Here is a 26,462-nt window from a genome sequence, read left to right on the forward strand (position 1 = left end):
ATATAGGCTTTCTTTAGTTTTGTCATCTAAAAAAAATAATTACAATGAACTCTCAGTTTCTTCAAGTGTATACGTTTAGAGTTGTGTACACTTTAAAATTATAGTAAAAGAAAAAGATACAGAAAAGACCTTTAGTTTATGGGAGTGTAGAAGGGGAACTTCCGTGTTTAATTTGATATTCAATGTCACCAATCTTACTGAGAGCACATCCCTCAAACTTTACGAAGGGGTAAGACCTAAAGGAATTTCCAAAAATAGGATGAAAAACACTGTGTGTGTCATTGTTGTACCTTGTGACTTTCATGGGGTCTATTTTTATTTTAATATTTTAAATATATTTAATTTCAATGCTATTAAATGAGGGCGCACTCTCTCCAGTTTATCAGAGTCCTTGTTATTGCTGATTGTATGAAATCTTGTCTACTTCATCTATTCATATTAGCCAGATGGCCCCTGGGGACTGAGATTGCCTGTTTGCTTTATAGGGAAAGCTTGTAATGCATAAGTATGAAGAAATAAAGAAATAAACAAGGAAGAGAGCAAAAAACTAAACCAACCAGTCAACCACATAGTAAAATATCAGGCTATTGCCAGCATAATGAGAGAAAAAGAAGTTGCCTAATCTTTTGTTATGTCCCTATCAGGTCATCCATCAATAGTCCTTAATTTATCCTTGTTTTACTCCTGTTTTCCGCAATCCCTTTTATCTCAGAGGCTTGTTAAAACACTAATTCCAAATTATGTTGTTTTAAAAGCCAACTCTTGCACTTCCTGCCGCCAGAGCCTCTCCTAATGGCTCCCTCTTTCTTGTCTCCCTGCATTGTCTCTTCATTTAGTTTTCTGCTTTCTTTCGGAGTGGGTTGACGACCTTACAACTCCAGGCACAATACCCCATCAGGGGGCCTTGCTAATGGAGAAAGCTCTTCTCGTAGTTACTAAGCATCCCAGCTCCCCAAAGGTAATTTTACACTCCCCCTGGGGTTGGGATACATTAGGTTCTGACTTCACAGTTTACCTGATACTCATCTAGGAGTTTTTCATGTTTGTTTACCATAGATTTCTAATGTTAAAGATGCTAAAGGAATCAAAGCCTAACTCATAAAATAAAATCTTTAAGTAACAGATGCCACTTTTGCAGTCACACTAAATATGTCTTTGATCCTGTATTTTCATAGCCTGTTTCTGCCTAATTTTGCTGCCAGGTGATAGAACACATTATTCTCCTCAGGACATAGGATGCTCCTTTCTGTGCCCCACCGTATAATCCGTTACCTCCGACACTCAGAGGGCTAAGACATAAATAAATGCTTTTGTCCTCAATGCAGAAAGGAGTCCTATATATTGCGTCCCTTCAATTTTGTCTGCCCTATTCAGTTCTTGTGCCAGTGTCACCAAGAACATTTTTCTCACTTTGCTTCGCAAAACTTATAAAGCTACAAATCAAAAAGTACAGGAAAAGAAGAGGTTCTCAGCAGGTTGCAAATATCATATCTCAGTCATTTAGACATTTGTCAGCTCAATAACCCACAGCCAAGGTTTGGGGAAGAATTACTGGGATGTGACACAGTTATGTGGGCCAGAGTTCAAGGAATCTACTGCCAAAGAGGCCTGGTAGCAGGGGAGAAAGCAGCCCACGCCCAGTTGAGGCAGGGAGTCCAAAAGATAAATTTGCAAAAGGAAGGGCAAAACATAGAGCTCGTATAAGAAATGTAGCATGCACGCTGAGTGAAGATGACCCGGGCAGTGCATGCTAATTTGTTGTCATATTTTATGTGGAAGATAATGACGTGTTTGAAACAATGAGTTCATAATGTCCTACGTGGTCTCAGGTACTTATACTTAATGGAGAACTCAACGAACACGTGCTAAGATTGACTATAGAATGGGCAAGCAGGGGTCATATATGCATATTTTGGTTAGGAATTTGCAGACATATATGTGACTATCAGAAGCCTATCAGATTTCTTTAGATCAAGGGTCAGCAGACTACCAAATCCTGCTTGATGCCTGCTTTTTAAAATGAAATTCTACTGAAACATAGCCACACTTGTTCATTGATGTATTGTCTGTGGCTGCCTCCATTACACTGGGGCTGAGTAGTTATGAAGGGTAATCTAAAACTCTCCAAAATCTGGGGATCCCTGGGTGGCGCAGCAGTTTGGCGCCTGCCTTTGGCCCAGGGCGCGATCCTGGAGACCCGGGATCGAATCCCACGTCGGGCTCCCGGTGCATGGAGCCTGCTTCTCCCTCTGCCTGTGTCTCTGCCTCTCTCTCTCTCTCTCTCGCTGTGACTATCATAAATAAATAAATAAAATAAAAAATAAAAAAAAAATAATTCTTTTAAAAAAATAAATAAATAAATAAAACTCTCCAAAATCTAAAATATTTACTCTCTAGCCCTTTACAGAAAAAAGTTTGCCTGACCTTTGCTCTGAGTGATTGAGCGGACAAATTGGAACACTTGGCAATACAGTGTTGCCAACTCTCATTATCTTTTAGCATAAAGCTGCCTCTGTGCTTCAAAGCTAAGATGGCAGTGGAACTACTTGGCAATAAAGGATTACCCAAGCATTCTCAATTGTACACATTTTCAGGACCGGTCAGGACCCATATAGCTTGTAATGAGACACTCAGATGCTTGGGCAAGCTCTAGTTTCCTTACGAGGATTCTAATAAAAGCAAGCACAGCTTTAAAAAGATGCTTTCTTTTTCATTGTGAACTTCGGTTTCTTAATAACTCCTTTAAGATTATTTTCTTGCATAGAAAATTTAAGGGCCCCCCAAAAGCTTGTTTTTTGTTTTTTGGGGGGGTTTGTTGTTGTTGCTGGTTTTGACTTTTTAAAAATAGTTTGAGATACAGAGTGCAAGAACATGAGAAAAATGAGGAGCTAAGGTAAGAAATATGTCTGCTGAGGTCCATGTTCACTTATGTTGTTGCTTTCTATTATCTATAACATCTAGAACACTGTGGCCAAAGTAACATAAGACAATTTCTGAAATAAAGACAATACAGCATCTTACCAGAATAAGACCCCCTATTCTTAGAGGGGCTGTTGTGTAATTATATGTTCTAAACAATACTGCTGATGAGTAACGAGCAAGAAGACCCAGTGCACAAATTACTACGTAGGTGATATCAAGAGAGAATAACCTCCCATAAGTGATGGTACTTATCCTGAATATTGGAACTATTCCACCTCACAGGAAACAAGGGTAAGTTGTTTCAACCACAACTGTTTGGATAAATTGTAACTAAGCAATTTCCTAACCTCAATCTAGCAATGCTTTGGAAGCCTTTGAGATACATAATAATTAATCCATTTAACAAGTACTACCCAACCACTTAATATACTCAGTACACAAACTTTCTGTCATGGTTATGCAGGAAGCATATAGCTCTTTTCACATATTTGGGTTAATGGAGAGTAAGCACTATATAATAAGAGATGGTACGGCATAGTGACTAGTATGTGGACTTGTGGGCCAGTTGGCTTGGGTTCAAATCCCATTTCTTCTACATCCTTGCTGTATGACCTTGGACAATTTGGTTAGCTCCTCTGTGCCTCAGTCTACTCATCTTTAAAATAAAAACAAGAATAATAGTCCCTCACAGGATTGCAATGAGGAGTAAAGAAGTTAAAAATACTTAGGACTATACCTGACTACAAATAAGTGTTCAATGAATATTTATCAGATGAAGGAACAAAGATGTAGCAGTGGCAAATCTATAGGAAAAGGCCTAGAAATCACTTCAGGGGACTTTATTCAGTATTATGTATGCTTTCCCCGAAAGTTGACCATAGGGGCAACTAACCCTGATATCAAATCAAAGTAAAGTATTGCACTATTGGAAACCCAATCAAATAATTTTTTTCATCAGATTAGAAGGGCTAATAAGATCTAACATTTTTCCTTTTTAATTTCCAGATCTCTGAAACTCTTTCACAAAGCAATGATTAAGTATCTAACAGGAAAATGACTTTTTTAAGCTTCAGTCATTTCTCTGCAATTCAATGGTTCTCATGCTGTTTTAAGTGTTAGTATACTAGTTTACTCTATGAGAAAATGTAGAAGTAAAGGGCATTGATATATTTCACTGTGCAGTTGGTTAATTAACATGCATCAAATACTGTAAGTAAATAAAGCTTATTGTATTTTAAAAGTCACAAAAACATAACATCTAAGTAATGGAATCATGCTGGAGATTATAATTATGTGTTAAGAAATGCATCTATTATAGTCTTTCTGAAGCTCAAGAAGCAAAATTTGTGAACCTAAGAAATATCTTATTCATGTTCAGTGTTAGTAAGGGAGGAGTACTTGGCAACTCTATTTTTAGGAAACAAAATTAGTGAAAGCTCCATGAATAAGCACATGACAGTTCCAAAATTTAGTGTTTTAATAAGTATTTAATCCTGATCCTCTGTGCACACTGCAGTAGAAATAAAATGTATCCAATTTTAAACAGATTTTGGTTTGAATCTTACCTCTGCTACTATAAGCAGATAATGTAATCTTAGAAAAGCAAAGTTTTTGAGATGTGATTTTTCTCAACTGTAAGATGGCCGTAATAGTTTCCATTCATAATAACTTAAAAAAGTATTTAAATAAATACTGTGCTTGAATGCCCCCAGCATGGTACCTGGGCCAGTGGGGTGTTACAGCCAGCTCCAGACAGCTGATTACTCACTCATTTTCAGGAATTTTGCAAGTTGGTTGTTAAACAGCCATCATCAAAGATTAAAGTATATAAAATTGCAATCAAATGCATTATGTTAAAAACAAAGGTAATAAGAACTTAAAACCCATTACTTCCTAGTTATATTACCACATTTTACTGTTATCTAATGGTCTGGAGGTGACTGACATCTGTAGAATCTGTATGGTGAAAATACTATATAATCATGTACTAATGAGCAGAGCAGTACTTCCCAATTCTCAGTTTACTGTTGTCATATTTGTGGGTTGAAGTCAGCCATGGTGGTAGTATTTTACAGAAACTGGCAAACACTACAAATTAGGGCTTTGTGTGTCTGTGTGTGTGCCGGTTCTTAACACTTATGGGCAAGGAGCTTTCCCTCATTCATTATGAATAGCCCTTTCCTCCTCCCTCCATCCCTGTCACTTTACCTCCCTTCATTCTCTCTTTCCTTCTCTTCCTTCCACTAAAAAGCAGCACGGAGCTGCCCTGAGATGTCTGAAACATCTCATCATAAAACCATCTGCCTCAAAAATTTTCTCTTTTCTAGATCAGAAATATGAACTTTTAGAAATCTTAGAACCATTTTAAAAATCTTTAATCTCTTAATCCATTGTATACCTATTTTATATTCTTTTGCTAAGGCTTTATGGATAAGGAGGTGAAGTGACAAAGATTCATTTTCATACTATTCATTTTAAACAAACCAAGTCATTCCACACATTTTCTGGATCATCAGAAGTATACCCCAGCACCCAAATATTAACTGGGCATTTTTTCCTGCTTCCGTTTCAAGAAATTCAGACTCTGTTCTCAGAACTAAAGCTATTACGTATGTCATGTTCTTTAGAAAGAGAAAAGAAAGGATTTAGGTCTAAGTCGAAGTGTTGGCTCTGTAATGCTTCCATGAATTAAAAAAAAATATAAAATGTACATCACTTCACTCTGAAAGATCAAAAGATAATCTTACCTCAAAATATGCATGAGGTAGAACCAGTGAGTTAAAAAAGCTTTTTTTTTTCCTCTCCGATGCCTTGCCAAATACATTTATATTTTAGTTTAAAATACATAAACATAAATGCATTTCATAATAAAACACATTCAGATTTTCACAAACTCCCTACCAATTCAGGAACAGGCACTGCTCTACATAGCAGAAATGATGATGCTCTCTTAACTAGCATTTTCTGAAAAACCTTCCTGTTGATCTATTCCTGAAGAAAAGGTTTAGCTAGAAGACTGACAAACTCTCGGAAATCAGCTCTTATGTGAAATCTCTTTAACAGTAAGCCCATTTAATTATGCAAAAAAAAAATCAACAAGGGTTTCCTATTGTTGTGGATTGGGTGGTTATTTGGCAGTTATCATTAGCAGTTTCCCACTATTAGTTTTGCCCCCTTAGCCAGTTAAAAAGTGCAACTTATGACTTCCAGATGCAAACCACAGTCATCAGCCTTACATTTTGACTGAAAATTTGTTTTGCTTCTTTGTGAAGTTCCCTAGGGATAAGGTTAAAAGTAGAAACAAGAGGGGAGTGAGAAATAAAGGGAGAGCATTTCAAATCACATATTACAGAGAACAGAATCACAGAACAACACCACGACAGTGGACTCCAAGACAAGATGGCAAGACAGATGTGCCAGACAAGGGACACATGCTTGACTGCTGTGCCAAGGAAAGCAAACACAAGAACAAAATCATACAGAGATGTTGTGAGAGCAGCTCTTGGGGCTGCTGGGACCCAATGGAAATAATAGTAAAAACGAGAACCCATAAAATTATAACTACAAAAGAAAGTTACCCCCACAACTCATACACTGGACTTGCTGGGTTAGCCTGGATGTGTCACTTGGATGAAACACAAGATGGCATCGTTACAGTCATGCATTGGTGATGAAGGCCATGGTTAGTTAAGTAGCTACAAAACTATCACTGCATGCCACACAATGATCCTGGGCTTGTCCAGAAATAAAAGATAAAACAAATGTTCTCCGTCTGCAATAAAATTCTTTTTATGCCATCTGAAATTTGTGGACAGGGATGTGTTTCTCTGTTGTATGTGGATGTCTATCTTTCCTTCTTTCTTTTCTTTTTCTTTTTCTAGCTCATCTGTCCTCCTTTCAAGTAATTACATTGTCATAAAGGGGGGAGTAAAGGCAAGTGGCCTGTGCAGATATGGGGAAAAATGAAAAGGGAAAAGGAAGGAAATTAAGAGGAAAAAATATATGTATAGGAGGAAGAAGAGGAAAACACAGTATTTCATTCTTTTGTACACAACTTTCTTGGATTTGGGGGTTGTTTTGTTTCGAGCATAAATATAAATACTGGAGGGATATGCTGATGGGGGAGAAATCAGAGATTAGGATGGCAAGAAAAGATTTTGTTGCCTTGTTTGTTTTGTATATCTATATATCTCTCAGTATTTAAAAAATGATTAGAATTACTAATAAAAATACAGCAATGGGTTTCACATAGCCATAATGACCAAAATAGTAAATGTGGATCAAAACAAAATAAAGTAAATTGAACCACCAAAAATTCATGCGGCACAAGATGAGGTGAAACGACAGAAAATGTTTTTCAAGTATATACAAGGTATATATCTATTTATATATATACACAGGGATGTGCATATATGGATAGATATATCTGTATAATTTTTTCTCTCCACCCCTCCCAAGGATAACTGAATTATGGAATCATCACTGTAATTATGATACAGAAGAAAACAGAACCTAAAGAAAAGTTCACATGCTTTGTTCGCCAAGTTAAAACAGTATCATGCATGTCTATGTTGGCTGATGTAAAAATGAAGGTGTGAATTTCTGTGTAAACACATGACTGATGGCAGGGACTGTTGTTAATCTCTGTTTACATTAGTCTAATATTATTTATACTGTGTCTACGTATATATGGAGTGATAGGTACCATGCATTTAGTATGCACACATATTATATGCAAATATATTTATATACACACAGTATATATACTGGGGCTTATGGGAGAAAAAATACAGAACAAAAAGAAAAAAAGAAAACTCTAAAAACCTTTTTTTAGAAACCCAATCCCTCTTTATTCATTTAGAGGAGGGGAGGGGGCTTGCTTAATGATTCCATTAAGCTCACTTGTTACCAACTACTTGCATTGGCATTTGAAATCAGGAAGTTCTCGTGGGTTTGGCTTAAAATTCTCCCTTCACCTTACCCTACTACCCACGAAACCCCGGTCCTAGACTATACTGTATGTCCAAAGAAAAGTTTATTATTGAACTCTACTAATTTTTCAATCATGGTGAATCTGAAATTCTGTGCCCCCAAACTAAGATACAAAAGAACGATCTTTGGGGTTAAGTGATTCTACCATTTGTTGGTATGATTCTCTATGATTTTTCTTGTTCATCCTTAGATGGAGTATGCAATATTGCTGAGTTAGCAACCCTTCCTCCAAGTTCTGATAATATTCTAGGCATTTCCATTCATTGTCCACACTGTTTCTTCCCTTTTTCTTTTTCTTTTTCATTTTATTTTTATTCCCTTTTTTTGTTTCTGTATTCCCTAATAGATTAGGAACTCCTTGAAGATGTTTTGTCTTATTTTTCTTTTCCTAGCACCTATTCCAGTGCCTATATATAGCAGTCACTAAAAGTTCTGGCACAAATCATTTACTAAACTTTCAAATGGAAATGTATATAGTTATACATTGATCTTATTGATTCCCCTCCCTTCTCAACATACCAGAATATCTTGGGTAATGGAGAGAAATAGATTTTTTTTTCATTTTTATCATTCTTGCTATTAGATTTACTGTTTTTGTTGTGAAAACCATAATAATGGTCAATCCATGAGCCACTGTACATCTACCTGAGCTATCCATTGCCTAATTGCCTACTAGCCAATCAGTAGACCTTCCTATACTCATATCTCTATTCTTACCCTAATTACCAAAGCAATTTACCATTAATGATTTAAAGGGCACATATTTGCTCTAATAGCTTAAAAATTAGCGTGGGTTGGAGTGGAGTTAGGTTATAAGAGAGTGATACAGTTCATCACTGAGTGGGTTAAAGAATGAAAACAGAAATTACATCATTGAATGGGAACATTATGTGCCCATATACACACTCTCTTAATTTATAAATCACTAGAGGAAATTCAAAAATTGGTAGGATTTAGCCTAGATCTAAACATGTGAATACCTGTTTGCTTTTGCATACATTAGACATGTATGATAACTCAAACGTAAAAATGACTAATTGTATGTGGGCAATAATGATTAATAATTAATGAAATGTGTATCTATTTACATTCTTCTTAGCAAAAATAAAACATTTCTGAGATTACTTCCATTATCCCTTTATTCAAACTATTTTAAAGTGGACTTAAGCTTCAAGATGGATTCTGAACACTGTGACACTCAAACATTCCTATGACATTTTATTTAGGCATTTACTATTATACTATACATTGAATTTTTATTTAATTTTAGAAAAATTTTCCCATGTGGAAACTCAAGATTGGTAAATAGAATCATCTTGTCATTAGTCAATTTTTCCAGATGGAAAAATCTTTTAAAAATTATATAAAAATCCATTGCTTTGTAATAAAAATGTACAAGTTGCTAATGCTTCAAGCTTGCTGACAAGATGTATTTCCATAAACATATAAGACTACAAATATCATATTTAAAGCTGATGACCAGCACGTGTAGTTTTTTTTTTTTAATATGTGGATTCTGGAAAGTAATTCTTATGCTTCTGATTCAAAATTATTATCGTCTTAACAATTCAGCTGCATTTTCCATGGTGTTCCAGCAAATAAAAATGTTAAGGATTTGGTGAGCTTTTAACAATTCAGTGCCAGATTTTCATATTATAAATACTGAGGAATCTCAAACTGATAAAGATTAAGAACCCAGTTCCACCTGGAGAACACAAATAAGCCTATGCTCTTGATGTTTTGCCAAATTTAAATTTCACCCACACTGGGCTGAATATTATAGTGTGACTAACCAAGAGGAACAAAGTAGCAATAACACCAAATGTAAATGTGAGGGCTGTGGATTTGAGGAGTAAAAATACATCTGAGTAAAAATACCACTCTGGGAATAGTAATTATTTTGTGATCTCAAATTACTGCCAACAGTTTAAACATCTCCCTCCATCCAACCATTATGAAAGTTGTTTCACAAGTCCTATTGATGGATGGATGTGTTTCATCCTTACTTCCTTTTACTCTTTGCCCTCTGTTGGAAGAAGGACTGTCCCTTGAAATTTGCTCAAGGAACGTTTAACAAAAGTGGAGACACAAAAATCTGGCTAATTGACAACCAGAAAAAATGTATCCCTTTGTAATAGATGGATGAATCAATATAGTTATGGTTGCCATGCCCATTTCTCAGGTGTAAAAAGCATTTTAAAATTTTTTTTTCTCTGCTCTGCAACTCCTACCTCCAGGACTTTAGAATATTGACACTATAAATAAATAAAATGCAGAAAGTTGGTAATTTTCAACTTTAGAAAAGCTAACCTAAGATTGCAATATTTGGATATTATTTCTATTTCCAAAGATGGAAAAGGGGGAATCAGCAGGGGAAGGGAGAGATTTCCTTTCTATTTATGAAGAGAGTTTTGTCAATTTCTCTATATTTCAGAATCAGTTCTCACATTTTAAATCACAAATGTGAAGTTACTAAAAATCTTAATTGTAATTTGACTTCCATAATATTTACCATATTTATTTACCAATAATCCCATTTTCTAGTGGTCATCTGAATCCTCTACAGCTTCCTTATTTTGTTGTTGTTGTTGTTGTTGTTGTTGTTGGATTCAAAGAGGTCAGAACAACAAAATATGTTTATTGCACAATTTCATACCAATAGAAGTGTACTTGGGAAGGAAAGAGTTTGTTTGCAAGGACTCAAGTCTGAAATATTATATAGACACTGACTTCCTTTGTGGGGAACACAATCCACATTTACAAATTAGAAAAGTTAAAATCCTGACCCTCAATTTTAGGTATTTAAGTAGCTATTCAGATATTTTTCTGAATATTTTCATTTAATGTGGATATCTTTGTTATGATGTTATAAAGCTCCAATGCTGATTTCTCAAAGTAAATATTCAGAAAATCCAATTTTGTGACTCATAAAAAGTAGATAATTTTTTAAAGAGGAAATGTGGGTTTTGTCATGGTGATTTTTATTTGCATGGAATTTTATATTTTAAATAATTCAACAGGTTTTATCTAGCTCTTTAGGGAAGATGAAGTTACAGATATGAAAAACCTCCAATTTTGGGATCCCTGGGTGGCGCAGTGGTTTGGCGCCTGCCTTTGGCCCAGGGCGCGATCCTGGAGACCCGGGATCGAATCCCACGTCAGGCTCCCGGTGCATGGAGCCTGCTTCTCCCTCTGCCTGTGTCTCTGCCTCTCTCTCTCTCTCTCTCTCTCTCTCTCTCTCTCTCTCTCATAAATAAAAATTAAAAAAAAAAGAAAAACCTCCAATTTTAATTTAAGATTATGAGATATTTTAAGAGTCATACAAATTCAGTCAATATTCATTGAGCTTTCACTTTCTGCCTTACTCTCATGGTCTAGGTTTTTTTTGTTTGTTTGTTTTGTTTTGTTTTTCTGTCGCTGGTTTGTTTTTTACTCATTACATCCAGAGAAAATTTGGTTTTAAGGTTTCTAGATTATCATCGGCCAAACTCCAAAAAAATTTAAGTGATCCCTAAAGATGGTATGACTGAGTTGTACAAACAAGAGTGATCACTAAGTAGGTGGTGGGTGTGAAAATCAATTTCTTACATTCAACTCAAACTCAGAATCTTGAAAACACATTTTGATTTAACGAAATTAAATGAGAAACATAATTTCATTTAAAATTTGATGCTCACATGAAAACAAAAGTTGTTGAAGTGAGCGTATACTGAACTACGCAAATTTGTGAAAAATAAGAACTTCTAAATAAGAACCTAAATAATCAAGAAAGACGCTAGCTGTAGAAGTTAAATGCCTTATAACTGAGACAGGCGGAAAATCTTAAACTGGCTAACAAAGTGAGGGAAGAACAGGTCATTGTTAAGTAACATAAAACAAGGCCTGGGTAATTAACCAAATTTAGTGTATTTCCATCAAACATCAGGTCTGGAAAAGGATAAAATTTGTGAAACTGAGGCAGTGAGTGAGAGTGTTCAAACCCAGAATTTTAACCTTAGTATTTACACAGACTCTCAGATTTATGTCAAAATTATCTAAATCTCACCATTACCTGTTGCTGTACAGGCAATGGAAGATTTCTCTTTAGGCAGAGTAAAACCAAGCTCCAGAAACAACTGATTTATATTTTTCCAATTTTTAAGCCATATTGTTTTGGGAAGATGTGAAGGCTATGGAGATGTTTCTCATAGAATACAAATGAGGGCTCAGTATCTCTGCATATAACCATCCTCAGGGTTAATCAGGCCCCCAGGGTAAAATCTCTGCATTAGTAGGAATATCTATCTCCCTCCTGTATTAAATATGCCTCTAATATGTTTCCCTGTGTATCTGAATCACTTATCAGGAATACTTTATGGAGTAAATAAATTTAGAAAGAAGAAATGCTCGTTCTTCAAATGTGATGAGTTGAATCATACCAGGCAGAGGGAATCAATACTAGTCTCATAGAGCTACATGTTAGCTCCTTCAGGGTGAACACTCTGTCACCTACTTTATTTATATTCCCCCTCCCACACTCCCTTACAGAACACAACAGATTGTTTTAAAAACTGCTTTTATCTCCCACCTGCCCAATGTAATTATATTACTCAAGAAATGCTGGCATTGAATTTCTGTCCTCTGCTTTTGAATCAGATGAAACACCTGTGCAGCCACTAAAAAAAGCAAATGGACTTAGTTTGGGGTCGTTCACGTTTGGGCCTGTTCAAGTTCAAAATCAAATGGCAATATATGCCCACAACCTGGGGAGCTGTAGAATTTGTGAATCAGATCTGGAAAAGCCCTCTGTTTTATTATGGAGGTTGCTATGGAGATGACTATGTGGGAGGCAGGGAGGTGGTAGGGGAAGACAGTGGCAATATTTTGGAATGGTCAAGCCTTGATTTTTTATAAGAAGACAAAATCAAGTTTTGAACAACAATATTCCATGTATATGGATATTACTGCTATGAAAGCAAGATAACCAGAGAAAGGATAAACAGAAAATCCAAATTAAAGTCTAGGTATCTTAAATTATTGGCCATGAAATCAGTTAATTTAACATATGTCTTAGGGGTCATGCTATATTCATACCTGAAATCCTAAGATCTGGTACATGCCTAACATACACAGTTAACTCAAAAAATATTTGCTAAACTCAATTTTTTTGGAGAGGAAATTTGGGTAGCAAAGCTCCTAATTCTATTTCCCAACAGCTCATTTATGAAAATTATTAGAACAGGAAGGTCTCAACTCTAGAGATACACTGCCTCCTGCCCTAGTGCTCATAAATATATATTGAATGGATGAATTAATGAGTGAATAAAAACTTGATGTCCAAATTCTGGTATAGACTGAGTGTACCTGCCCTCTAATGTTACTAAAATATCATGTAGTACATTGAAATTATTACCTAATAATCTGAAAAAAAAAAAAACTGACCACCAGGTCACAATTACTTTTCCTTCTACACAACTGAGCTCCTGAAGATGCAGGTCACACTCCAAAATGGAAAGGCCTTACCTATCATTATGTCCCTATGTAATGCTAAAAACAGAGACCCACAGAACTTCCTGGATTCAAAGCCACTTGCAAGACACCAGTCAGGCCTTCAACAAAATTTGAAAAAAAAAATGTAAATCATCTTGGGGTAAGAAAATAGAAGGTTTCTCCTCTATTATTTCTTTTTCACAAACCTTGAATTTCTCTAGAATTAGAGAAAGAAAATGTTTAATAGCTCTTTTTTTTTAAGAAGAGAAAAAAAAAACACCAAAGAATCAACTAGAATAGTCTATTTACTTCTCTTAGCCTTTGCAGAAATAAGATCCTAACCCAATTCCAGCTTTTGATTTTATTAAACATACACAGAAATTCGATGATATCTGTTCTCTATTATATATATATATATATATATATATATATATATATATATATATATAAATGTTTAACTATAGCAAGTCTCAAAACAGATGACTTGAAAAAATTGATAGGAAATAATCAGGGACTGCAGTTGCCTGCTGGACATTATATAGCTCACTATAAAGAAAGACCATAAAATATCAAAATGTATCCGGGTGCGGATGGGGGAACACATTGAAGCATCAAGTTGCTAAAGTTCTCTTAACTTCAGCACAGTAGATACATTTTGAAGCATCTTAGCTGTTGACATGGCATGGTTCAGTACTAATTTTGTGTCTACTATGCTATATCACTGCACAATTCTCTAAACACACAATGAACAAAATTAGTATAAATATAATACCATGTTAACTGCCTTTGAAATCCCATGGAAAATGTTTTTTTTTTTTAATTGTTTGGTTTTGGTTTCTGGTTTTATTTCATTTGCCATGCAGGCTCAGAACAATCCATGAGGTTTAAATGATCTTTATAGCTCCACTTTGGGTTCATGGTGTTTTGATGTTATTCCAATACAGACATCTTCATGCCCCTACCCCTGTCAATTTCATAGCTGCCAGTGGCTGCTGTACTTTTCCTGTTCCCACAGTTAATCTGGGTGTCCCATTGCTCCAAGTTGGGTGGTACACCATGGATTTTTTTTTTTTTTAGTATGTCAAGAACTGACTGACTTTAAATTTCTCTGGGATCTTACCTACTCCTTCCATGGAATTTGATGCTTTTGATTATATATTAATATTTATATATGTATGCTTATACATATATAGATATAGAAAATACACACATTAACACACTATAATATATATAAAACACATGTATATTCACATATATGTATGTATTGTTTTTTGCAAATGTAAAAATAAAGCAAGCAAAACAAGACTGACCTAACCTACCTGTACTCGGCTCACATTCAATGAAGTCTTCATCATCGCTTGAACATTCAGCAGATGAAACAAGGTCATCTGATGTTGGCTGTGTATGTCAAAGGGAAATAATGGGGTAGGGGGAAGAGAGAGGAGAGAGAGAGAGATAAGGAAACCAATGAACCAAAGCCTCAAAGACTTATCACTATGTCCTGCCTCCTATCATTATTATGTTTCTCTTCTCTAAAGAGGGCATGCTGTAGGATAGAGCATTTTAGACTCTTGTGTAGCTGTGAATGACTATGGGTTTAGACAACCTGTATGGGTTTTATGAGAAGCTACATGATTCAAAGCAGTTCTAGGAGGCTCAGGACTATCCTATCCTTGTAAGTCACATTGTACAATCTGACTCCATTCTAATTTTGATTTCAATTTTGAGAATCTGAAGGGCAAGAGAAAGGTTATACAAATGGTGGGCAATACAAGAGTGCAAGCCAGCATGGAAAGGCACTGCAAACTTTGAGAGGGATTCAATGCATATGGTGTGTGGTCTCAAGTGTATGATTTGGTGGTTGTGAATCTATAGGCAGGCATAATTAATGAATGCTGTGGAATGCAGTCTGTTCAGGAACAGCATAATGGCTTTTCTCGCTAGCAGTGATCGCTTCATGTAATTGCAGCAATTAGCTGAATTAGTAATGTAGGCCAGCAGAGAAATACCACATGACAGCCTCTGGACACAGGTAAGACTGTTTCTGATGACAGCAGAAAAAAAATCTGGTTACAACAATAGTAATTCAACTTGTGACAATTTTTTTTTTCTATTAGATTCTGTAGAAACTCCTCAATGCCAGGGAATCTGCTGCAAGAAATATAGGAAACTTTGGGTATGTGTAATAAGAAGCACCTTTGCTACATAGAAGATGAGAAGACTATTTTCTGTACCTGATATTGCATGCACAATAAATACTATTGAATGATTAATCTATAGATCTTATGTAAAAAACAAACTTTTGTCCTACTATGTACAAAAGAATACTCAATATATAGTAGTTGTTCAATAAATGCTCATTTATTTCCTCTTCTTGATATTAATAGCATTAATTGACTTCCTTGGTTTTATTATTCCCAATGCATTGAAGTCTGAATCCATATTCAAGAGGAAAAGCAATTAGAAGTCAGATGCTGAGCTAGACATGTATAAATATATATACATGTGTGTGTATATATATATTTAGTTATATATATATATTTAGTTATGGATGTTATTAATAGATTAGATACAATTCTCACAATAATCCTTTGGGATGGATATAATTATTATGCTTTTAAGGAGAACTGGAGTTCAAAGAGGACACAAGAAACAATGAGGATTCGAACTAAGATAGATCTTAGTCAAAGTCTGCATTTGTGGTTCACAGAGGCTTCTTTTACACCTCTTCTTGCACGATGTTGGTTTTGGACTGAACCATGCCCTCCAAAATTCATATGCTATAGTTCTAATGCCCCGTACCCCAAAATCTGACTAGTATTTGGAGATAGGGTCTGTGTTAAAATGAGATCATCAGGGTAAGCCAAATCCAATATGGCTGGGTTCCTTAAGCAAAAGATGAGATTAGGACTAAGCATGCACAGAGGAACCACCATGTGAAGATAAAAACAACAAAAAATATTTAATATTTCCAGACAACATCCTTTTTGAAATACACACACTAAGCATAGAATTACTGGACACAACAAAACATAGTAGAAAAATCACATGAGGTAATTGATTTCATTTAATTCACAGGGGCAGAGAGGTGCCTTAAACCATGTTATTGATCTTTATTCTACATTTGACAGAGAGATACTTCAACCCTGCTCCTTCTTAAAGTTAATAGAAAAAGAATTCCAAACATACTATTTTTGTTTTCAGTTGAACACTACTGAAGTGTATGTTTCATTTCCAGCAACTGAAGCTGTCAGTTGTACAATAGAGCTGCCATTACTTGTGTTAGAGAAATGGTGAGCATACTTCCTTGGAGTGTCCCATTGTGATTAGACCCTATGCAGGCTCACTTTCAGTTACTTAGGGAAGGGAGGTGGTAAGGGAATACATGTTAACTGTGCAAAAATCCAGAAGGCTATCATAAGAGGTAAATGGCCATTTTGGAAAGATCACAATCATTGTTCGATCATTCTAAAGCATGAGTTACCCATGGAGGATAATATCTCCCTCAAGGCAGCAAAAAGCATTTTGGGTGTGTGGGGGGTTGGATCCCAGATATTAAAATGTTTTTTGACCTGCCAAAAGCCTACAGTACTTAAATATACAGTATATCTGTGGTATTAAAATTTTATGGGAGAGGGGCAATTAGGGGAAAAAAAAAACTGTCTAAAAATCTCCCTAGAGAGCAGTAATAAAAAAGAGGTTGAGGTTACACTTCTAAAGTGTAATCAATTGGAAATTAATTGTTGGTGACTTCATTATAGGGACCTTGCAGAATGGCCTATATACGGCATAACTAGCTTAGGTTCCTAGTATTGAGTAAAAGCCAGTGAGTTAAGGAAAGTCTAGTGAATTCATCAAAGGAACTGAAAGCCACGTAGTTATTCTAAGAAAGTCATATTAATTTTGACTGGTCAAAGATATGATGTAAAGTTTGTTTCAAGAAAAGTACTGGACTCAGGTTGAAGGATATTTACTACTTTCCTCTCAGCTTCCCTCTGCCTCCTTTAATACTACACAAGTGCTCCCCTATAGCTACGTGGTTTGGATGGCAATGTCCCCAGTACCACTCTCCTTCACCATCATCACCTCCATTTCAGTTCCCAAAATGAACCGCAACCACCATTGCAGACCCCACACATATGCTCTTCCACGTTTTCACTCCCTTTCTTCCTAAATAACCCTGTGCCCTATGACTCAGAATTTGATTTGTGTTGATCTTCTATATGAATATGGATGAATACAATGTTCCTCCTAGGCAACAGAATCACATTTTGCCAGTAGCTCTCATTAATGGTGGCTAGACTCCAAGGCGGGTCCATGACAGGCAGTCTTGCAGAGCATGGAATGAGCAGGACTGACCCTCCACAGAGCATAGCTGTGATTCCCAGCTCCTACACTTACAGTCAGTGACCAGGGGGGTGAGTTTATTATTTCCCCTCTCGAAGCCTCAATTTTTCCATCTGTAAATTGGGATACACACAATATCTTGTCATTAATTTGTGTAGTGTTAAAAATGAAGCTTTGGGAGCACCTGAGTGGCTCAGTCAGTTGCGTGTCTTACTCTTGGTTTTGGTTCAGGTCATGATCTCAGGGTTCATGAGATTGAGCCCCGTGTCAGGCTCTGTGCTCAGTGGGGAGTCGGCTTGAGATGCTCTCTCTTCTTCTCCATCTGCTCTCAGCCCATGCATGCATGTTTTCTCTTACACAAAAAATAAATAAATCTTAAAAAAAAAGTGAAGCTCTGTTCCTGGCTTATGGTACATGCTCAATAAATATTAACTAAACTAAGTCAATCAATTAATCAATAACAGCACTTCCAAGCCTAGTTGCTGTTCCTAGTTTAAATAAAGTTGCTATCCAACTATGTATTCTTTCTTTAATGATTCATACCCAATAGAACTGTTCTTCATTACTGATAATTCATTAACTCTATTTTCATTTATCACCTCTGGATGCATCTGCCATGAAGAGTGATAAAGAAAAATATACTCATAAAGATGCCAAGAGAGCTTAGAAATCACTGGAAGATAATCTGTTTCCCATGGCTCTGGGTCCAGACAATCTGTGTGGGTTTTATATGAATCCAGCCCCTTCCTTTCTGCCTCTCAAACCTCATCATCACCAATTACAGCCACTGCCAATGAAATTCCCAAAGCCATTACAAACATCTCAATCCCCTCATTGCCCAACACAGTAACCAATGTTTGCCTGGAGAACCTGGCATCCAATACTACCATGCTTGCCACAGAACACTGTAGTTTCAGAAATACTTGCTCTGCCAGGGGCAGCAAGCTTTAATTTGCAAGGGACTCAGGATTTAGCACACTATATTTAGGGATTATTATTTTTTTTTTTACTACTTCTGTCCCTGCCATATAAAAACCCCAAAATTACAAACCAAAAGCTTTTGGATGACACATACTTAGAATCACATCCTAAGGTAATGACAATCTGATTCAAAATTACTCTCAGAAAACCTAAGGCTTTCTTTTAGTAGCTCTTTAATTTTCTTGTCTGTGTCCTTCCCCAAATATAAGTAAATGTAGGGTCTAACTCTAAACTTTGGGAAAAAAGTCATACTTTTTTGACTAGTGGTTCCCATGATTGGTGAATTATGTTCCTCTATTGCATATACACACAGACTCAGGATATAATTATTATGACTAGAAGGGAACTATGGACTTTTTGTCTTTAAATAAAATGCAATAGCCATAGGCTATGTGTGTGTGTATATTTTCCTACAATCATGTCCATTTTTCATAATTACTCATAATTCCTTAGAAAAAAAGAGCAGTTAGCACTCTGAGAGAAAAAGATATTTGAACTTTCTAGAATCATGCCTACTAATAACATTTACCACTTATTAAACACTTGCTCTATTCAGACTTCATGCTACGCAGTTAACACATATTAACACATTTAGTACTTCTAATAACCAGCGGTGTGGGCATTTATAGTGACATCTGCTACTTTTAACTGCCCACCATGCATGCTCCTTCAGAGAATAGTATTGCTTTAAGAAGTTCTTCTATTCTTCTAGTTATGCAGAGAATGCTTATGAAGGTGCTTTCTATGTCATCTTCATATTTTTTTTCTTCACAATGATTGTCTAAAGCTCTCATAATTCCCAATGACTAAGTCTAAAGTGTTTACATATTATGGCTCATATGTCAAATATCCACATTATCTATAAGTCCATCAAGAAAGAATAGAAGATCTATGACCATCTCCAAACCAAACAGTTTGATGCTGGCTGGACTACTAGATCCACCACCTGTGATATATGACTATATAATTAAGGTGCTTTGTTCATCTTTCATTCATTTCTTTATTACTTGAATAAATATTTACGGAACACCTATGTGTCAAGCACTGTAGCCATTATGAAGAATAAAGTGAAGATAAATCACGGTTCTGCTGTTCTGGGAATTCACAGTCTCTGAAGAGAGGGCCAAGTAAACAGGCAAACTTGACATAGTAAACTGGATCCCATGGCAAGAGTAAGCATAAGGTGCTAAGGGAACAAACAGCAGGGGAGCAGAGATAGCCCCTGGGCAGAAGGGAAACAGAAATGAGCCCTGAGGGACAGGCAACAGTGAAGCTGGGAGAGCTAAGAGCTGTAGGTGGGAGGAGAAGAAAATTCTAGGTGAAATCAACAATCATTGAAAAAGCTCATAGGCATAAAGAAGCACAGTTTATTTGTATACCTAAGAGTAGGACAGATGTGAAGATATGTTCCAGCATGACAGAATGACAGCTACCTGAGTTATCGTGTTGTTTTTGCAAACTTGGATAATGAGCATGAATTTAATATCCTGTCCTATTGGGACATCTCTCCTTCTTCCCTTCTTCATGTCTCATCAGGGTCATCTGTCGCCCTTCCTCTGGAAGCACATACACATGGTTTCAGGACATAGTGCATGGGTCTGACTGGGCGATTCCTCCACAGTGCAGATTAAAGGCTTTACCTTGCCTTCTCAGGAGGAGGAAAATATTCTTCTGTCCTTATATATTAGCCAAGTTCTGTATTAAAAATAATAATTCCTACTACCCCATTTTAAAATATGTATTTCATATTTTTAATACATATGTTGAAATTACTTGGCTCTGTATTAGGATTCATAGAACTAAAGATAGGTATTATAATAACTTTCAATAAAATATCTGTCTGGAAGGAGGCCTCTATTCTTTTCTTGAAAGATTTTTTTATTGCGTTTGCATTCCTCTTTTTTTTCCCCCCCTAGGAGTGTTTATTGAAATTACCTTAGAATAAACTGGGACAGAAGAAAGCTCAAAACTCTGTCCACCCAAGTAAATTTATAGGTATATTTACCCTCCAATTCCCTCAGCCTCACAGACCTGGCTTCTCATTTTCCTTTAGTGAGTTATTGTTTCTGTAATCAACAGCTTCTAATTATTTACTCTGAAGGGGTCTACCCCACAGAAGCAGCTCCCCTCATTCTTCCTCACCATCCATTATTTGGTACTGAGAAAAATATCTGCTGCCATAGAGAAGAGCTCAAGGTAGACTCATCATGTCCTCTCTTGCCTGCCCAGATGCTTATTTGTGACTTCAAATTCCCACCTTTGGCCCTTTATCTCATAGTGAGAATAGGCTAATCATTTGGGGGAGGGGGAGTAATCATTTTTCTCCACCCGGCTCCTTCAAAGCACAGTTATTTGACCGAGATTAAGCACAAGATAAAATAAGTCCTGCCACAGAACAGCTTTATGAAATTATAAATAACACACTCAAGAATGATGATCGCCTTTCTTCCAGTGAAAAAGGAAAAGAGAAAGGCCCATAAATATTCTGAAGTCCCTCTGAAAACAGCCATACATCTCTGCAGCTGCTTCATGCTAAAAAGAATTCAATTTCTTCAAATGTTTGGTGTTTTAGTTTTTCCCCTCTATACTTCTATTCTGTGATAAAGTTTGGGGTTTAAAGTATCTCATGGGAGAGGAGAAGTCATACAGTTTTATTATGAACATGTTATTCTCTATTTAAATAAAGGATGTCTAAGATACTTTTAATTAAATAAGAACCCACAGACTCTAAGTAAATCTGTAACCTTTAATGAGATTTGAAAAGCCTGACCATCGCAATTTAAAATTACCTATTATTTCTTTCTTTTTTTAATTTTTTTTATTATTATTTATTTATGATAGAGAGAGAGAGAGAGAGAGAGGCAGAGACACAGGCAGAGGGAGAAGCAGGCTCCATGCACCGGGAGCCCGACGTGGGATTCGATCCCAGGTCTCCAGGATCACGCCCTGGGCCAAAGGCAGGTGCCAAACTGCTGCGCCACCCAGGGATCCCTAGTTATTTCTTTATTAAATTATTGCCACTGCATAGTCCCCGTTTAGATAACTGCTTATAGACCCCCTATCTGACACACACACATTACTGGATGGTTTTTAGACTGTACCAAAGATAGAAAAGGCCTGGATCTTGGGCAAACTTATTAGAAGCAATAATCTCAAGCTTCCCTCTTCCCCCTACCAGCCCTATCACTTCATCCAGCTCAAGCCCAATACAGAAACAACCCTAAAACATGGTAAGATGCATGAGTGGGATTATCAATACCCTCATTTTATTCTGAACATCCCCTTTATACTTATCTTCAAAACAAGCAACTGACACTACTATGAGAAAATGAAACAAATGGCTTGAACTTCTCATACTCAAGTGCGTGAGGTCGGGGCATACCATAAGGCAGGTTCTGAACGACAGAGACAAAAAGACAAAATCCCATCTAGTTAAGATGCTTTCTGAGTTCCCCTTAGGCCTTACCTCTATGTGCCCATGTAACTTTATTGGAACAACACCCTCTGAATTTTAAAACTATCTCCTGGAGCTCATGTTATTGTGGTTTTTCAAAATACTCCTTTCCTCCTTTCTCTCTACCCACTCCTGGAGATAATCACTTGCCAAGTTAGATATGAATGTCTATATATTTTACTTGACTCATATTTCCGTGAATGAGAAAGCTTTAAGGAGAATTGCCCTGGGCTACAGATGTGGCATTTGGCATAACCAAATTCAGTTAACTGGCCCAGAGCTCTCTAAGAAAACTGAATATAAAAAACAAACAAAAAATTGTTCTTGAGATACAATATTAAGTATGGATACATTTACTCACTCAGTCGTCCCTCAACAAATGTTTATTAACTGCCTACGATGTGCCAGTTACTGTGCTGAGGGCCAGCCAGACTCAGTCCCTGTCCTCATGCAGCTTATAGACCACTGGGATTTGAGCCAGGCTAAACTAAAAAACACTGACTACCTGTGAAGTCCATCAATGGTACCCACTGTGACAAAAACTGATTATTCACAGGCGTTTTATGACAGAGGATCATATAGGAATCCAATGAAATAGTATCACCAGCTTCCCTTTAAACTCTTCTCATTCTCCATAGCCTCCATATTCTTCATTTCCACACTGCATATACAGGAACAAGATAAGAAAATGGCATGATGTATAATAACTTTTACTAATGAATTAACCTTTAAGGAACTCCCTTTGCAGACTCAAGATTTAATTAACAGTGGAAGAACCAAACTAAGTTTAGCCAAATTTTGTGCCAAGGATTGAGGTCCTTTCCTTCTATCCTTGAGGTCTTCTCAGATTGTATAAGCAAATGTGGTGTGGCATCTTTTTTTTTTCCTTCATTTCTTTCCAGTTTTAAGATTTCTTCCATCTGCTCAAAAAAGGAAGGGTGGATCAAGAGAGAGCTGAGGGAGGAGGGAGAAGAGAGTGGGTAGAAGGGGATTAATCTATCTGTTGTTCAAGGCAGCCTGACAGAGGGAAGAGGGGTATTGAACCACAGAAGATTAACCAAACTTCAATGTACCTTCCCAAAAGCAGGAGGAATGTAATGCTACGTGGTGTTCCACTGATAAGCAAATCCCTCTAAATCCTTTCAATTTATTTCTTGGCCTGGAGAAATTACATATTATTTAGGAGGCAGGAAAAAAAATACAAACCACCCACCCAACCACATACCATCTCTAGGAATTTAGGCCAGGAGCCTATCGATTATATACACTCAAGGTCTGGCTTTAATAGTTATTTTTCTCACTGGTGCAGGTCCTCTCTAGTTGGCTAGTTGGAAAAGCTTGGCTGTGTTTCCACTGTAAACTCTCTTGGTTTTCACTACAAACATTGAGTATTTGGGGTCTAATCATTACAAGGGAATGCCAAAATTTTAGCTGAAGTCCAGGACCTAATGTACTTTTCTTGTTTATCTTCTTGTCAACCTGTCACCTTTTCTTTTCTTTTTCTTTTTCTTCTTCTTCCTCTTTTTTTTTTTTTCGGTGGTACTTCCATAATAAGTGAGCTTTTTATTCCAATATTATTACCAAATCAAGCCTCTGTTTTTAAGGGGCAAGTGACCAGGTCAAATATTTATGTTACCCACTAAAAGTGATAAAGGTATCAATTGATCAATATTAAAATTCTGTATAAAAGTCCCTATCATGGAGTGCATCAAAGTGTTTTTTTTTTTTTAAGAAAAATGTACCATTATTCATTTCTCCATGCTCTGTCTTCAGGGAAAAGAAATGGGTTTTTGGGAAAAAAATAGGAAAGATAGAATCATACTTCTTTGTGGAGATTTTTTTTTTCCTCCTGGCCCTCTGTTTTGTAGTCTAACCTTATCACTCAATATAAGAAAACCACCCTTCCTGGCAGTTTGAGATCATAGCTTTAAAAGCCTTAATAGACCAAACATTGGAGAGAACAATGAGTTGCAGGATAAAGCCAGTCCTGGACATTGGTCAGCAATTCTGAAAAAAGATATAACGTCCAGAGCAAATAGCAGTGGTTCTCAATCTTTGGTCACTGATAAATTAAGCTATGCTAGATGGGAGGAGAGAATGGAATGGGGAAAATAGCAAAATATTGGTAATCATACATAGCCTAATATATATATATATAAATATAAATATATATATATATATATTTTTTCCCGTGGAAAGCCACCTTTACTGAAAAGAGTGTTCATTTTATGTGATCACCTGTTATGTCTGTCAATGTAGAAAAGGGCTGAGAGGGATAAGCACTGGGTGTTATACTATATGTTGGCAAATTTAATTTTAAACAAAATATTTTTTTAAAAAAGAAAAGGGCTGAGAATGGCTACTTTGAAAAACTAAAAGTAAGACAAGTTCATGCCTAATAAGAAACTAAGAAATAAATGCTAGCTCAAGACACTATAAACACAAGAAGGAAGAACATATTAGTACAACCAGGAACTTAGTGTGTGGCATAGGAAACTTACTGAGAGCCATCAAATGCAATTAACTGAATGTAAAATACAACTGATAAAAAGACCAGATTATTTTTCCTTATTACACTAAAAAGAATATTTCCCATTTAGCCATGTAATAAAATATTAGAAAAGGAAGATACAGGTGTCAGAGCAACAGCAGCAGTTAAAGGAAGTTTTGTGCATTTGACAATTGATTTAATAAAATACTGAAGGAGTTAGAGAGAATCTGCAGTAAATTTGAACCAGAACTACAAGGTAAAAGTGAGAATGAATTGAATAACATGGTATCAAATCTCAAAAGAGGGAGATTTCAAAGAATTTTGGCTTTGGGTTGAGAATTTAGCCCTAGTTACTCATGTCTAATACTAGCCTCCCACAAATGAAGACTGGAGGATCATATTTTTTGATTTGTGTGATAAATCCCAAGTTGGAGAAAGTCTTTAGATACTGCTGCATGGGAAATTCAGGAACCCAGATGGACTCAATCACCCTACAGGACTCATTGCCTCATTCCCAGGCTGCAATATGCCTTAAGTAAATTATATCATCTTGGATATAGATTCAGAACAATTTATAAAAGCAAACACAACAGAACTTTAATGCAAGAAAAAAAAAACAAGACTATTCACTACTCATTTCTTATGGACGGCAAGGATAGCAATTTTCCCCTAATTTATAGGCAAAGGCATTAATTCACTGTCAAAGTGGGTGTTAGAAATAGAACAGGTGTAATCCCAGACAGGAGACCTATGCAATCACACAGGGGTCTCTGCTCACAAGGGCTTTAAGCTTGGTTTAATGCCCTGTTCTCACCATCTTGAAGTTCTTAACCGTTTTAATTTTGAACTTGTATTTAATAAGTGAAGTTCAATAAGACAATGGAACATGTGCCTAAGGAAATGAGATACATGCAATGTGTGTGTCTAGCCCCATTCCTTGCCATCCCATCTATAAACAGAGTTTTTGGTGCTCCAAAAGCACAGGATTCTGTGAACCCACCATGTAATGGAATAAGATGAATCAAACAGAGTTACCTGAATTAATCCCCCACTTTTTCTTCCTGGGAGGTCGGTATTACCTTCTAGACAAGAATGACTATGGATAAAGTCTTAGTCCAAAGCTGATCTCCTTTGCATGTCCTTCTTTTAGTGTTTCATACTATATCCTCTGATATGAACACACAGGTAAGTGTGTTACATCTACTGAGTAAGTGGGGCTCCATTGGGCTCTGCTTTCCCTTTGAATCAAAGTTGCTTAGAAAGCAGAGTTAAGGCAATGACATTTTAAAAACATAAGCAACCAAGAAAGCCAATCACATCCTTTCTTACTTCTCTGTCTCAGCCAACCATTCACACTAAAGATAACAAATCTAAAGAGAAAGGACCACTCAGAGATTTTTTCCCTTCATCCTATCTTATTCATCAGTAAGGTGAAAGTAGAGAGTGTCAGTAGGAGGCATATGTATCAAAAAGTGAAATAAAGACAGGTGAGTTAGTTTTGTGCAGTCTCCACTCTTCTGGTAAGAATAGAATACATATGCATACACGAGCTATGAAATAATGGATTGTGTTATTTCGGCGATTCAGCATTCAAGTTAAATGCTCTCATATCTGCATTTAAAACTAGCATCACCCAGTGCAAAGATGGATGGTATTATTCATGTTAATAATTTAAACTTTTTATTCACTTAAAATGGCATTAAATAGCAAATAAAAAGTCCTATGACAAGTTGAGAGACTATGGAGAAAGGAAAAGAGCTTGATATTTTTGTACTTTCAACAGTACTTTTTTTCTGCTCTTTAAAC

General features: G+C 36.3%; 1 protein-coding gene across 4 annotated transcripts in view; it reads right to left on the minus strand.

Annotated features, from left to right (window-relative positions):
- NRXN3 (neurexin 3) overlaps positions 1 to 26,462 on the minus strand; it is a 1,478,719-nt gene that overhangs the window by 37,648 nt on the left and 1,414,609 nt on the right. For all 4 annotated transcript variants that reach the window (XM_055304514.1, XM_055304513.1, XM_055304515.1 and 1 more), the window contains one exon: positions 14,703 to 14,781. In XM_055304514.1, the coding sequence (XP_055160489.1) occupies positions 14,703 to 14,781 (79 nt within the window). The remainder of the gene's footprint in view (positions 1 to 14,702; positions 14,782 to 26,462) is intronic.

The sequence above is a fragment of the Nyctereutes procyonoides genome, unplaced genomic scaffold (genome assembly GCF_905146905.1).
Source record: "Nyctereutes procyonoides isolate TBG_1078 unplaced genomic scaffold, NYPRO_anot_genome, whole genome shotgun sequence".
NCBI classification, from domain to species: Eukaryota; Metazoa; Chordata; class Mammalia; order Carnivora; family Canidae; genus Nyctereutes; species Nyctereutes procyonoides.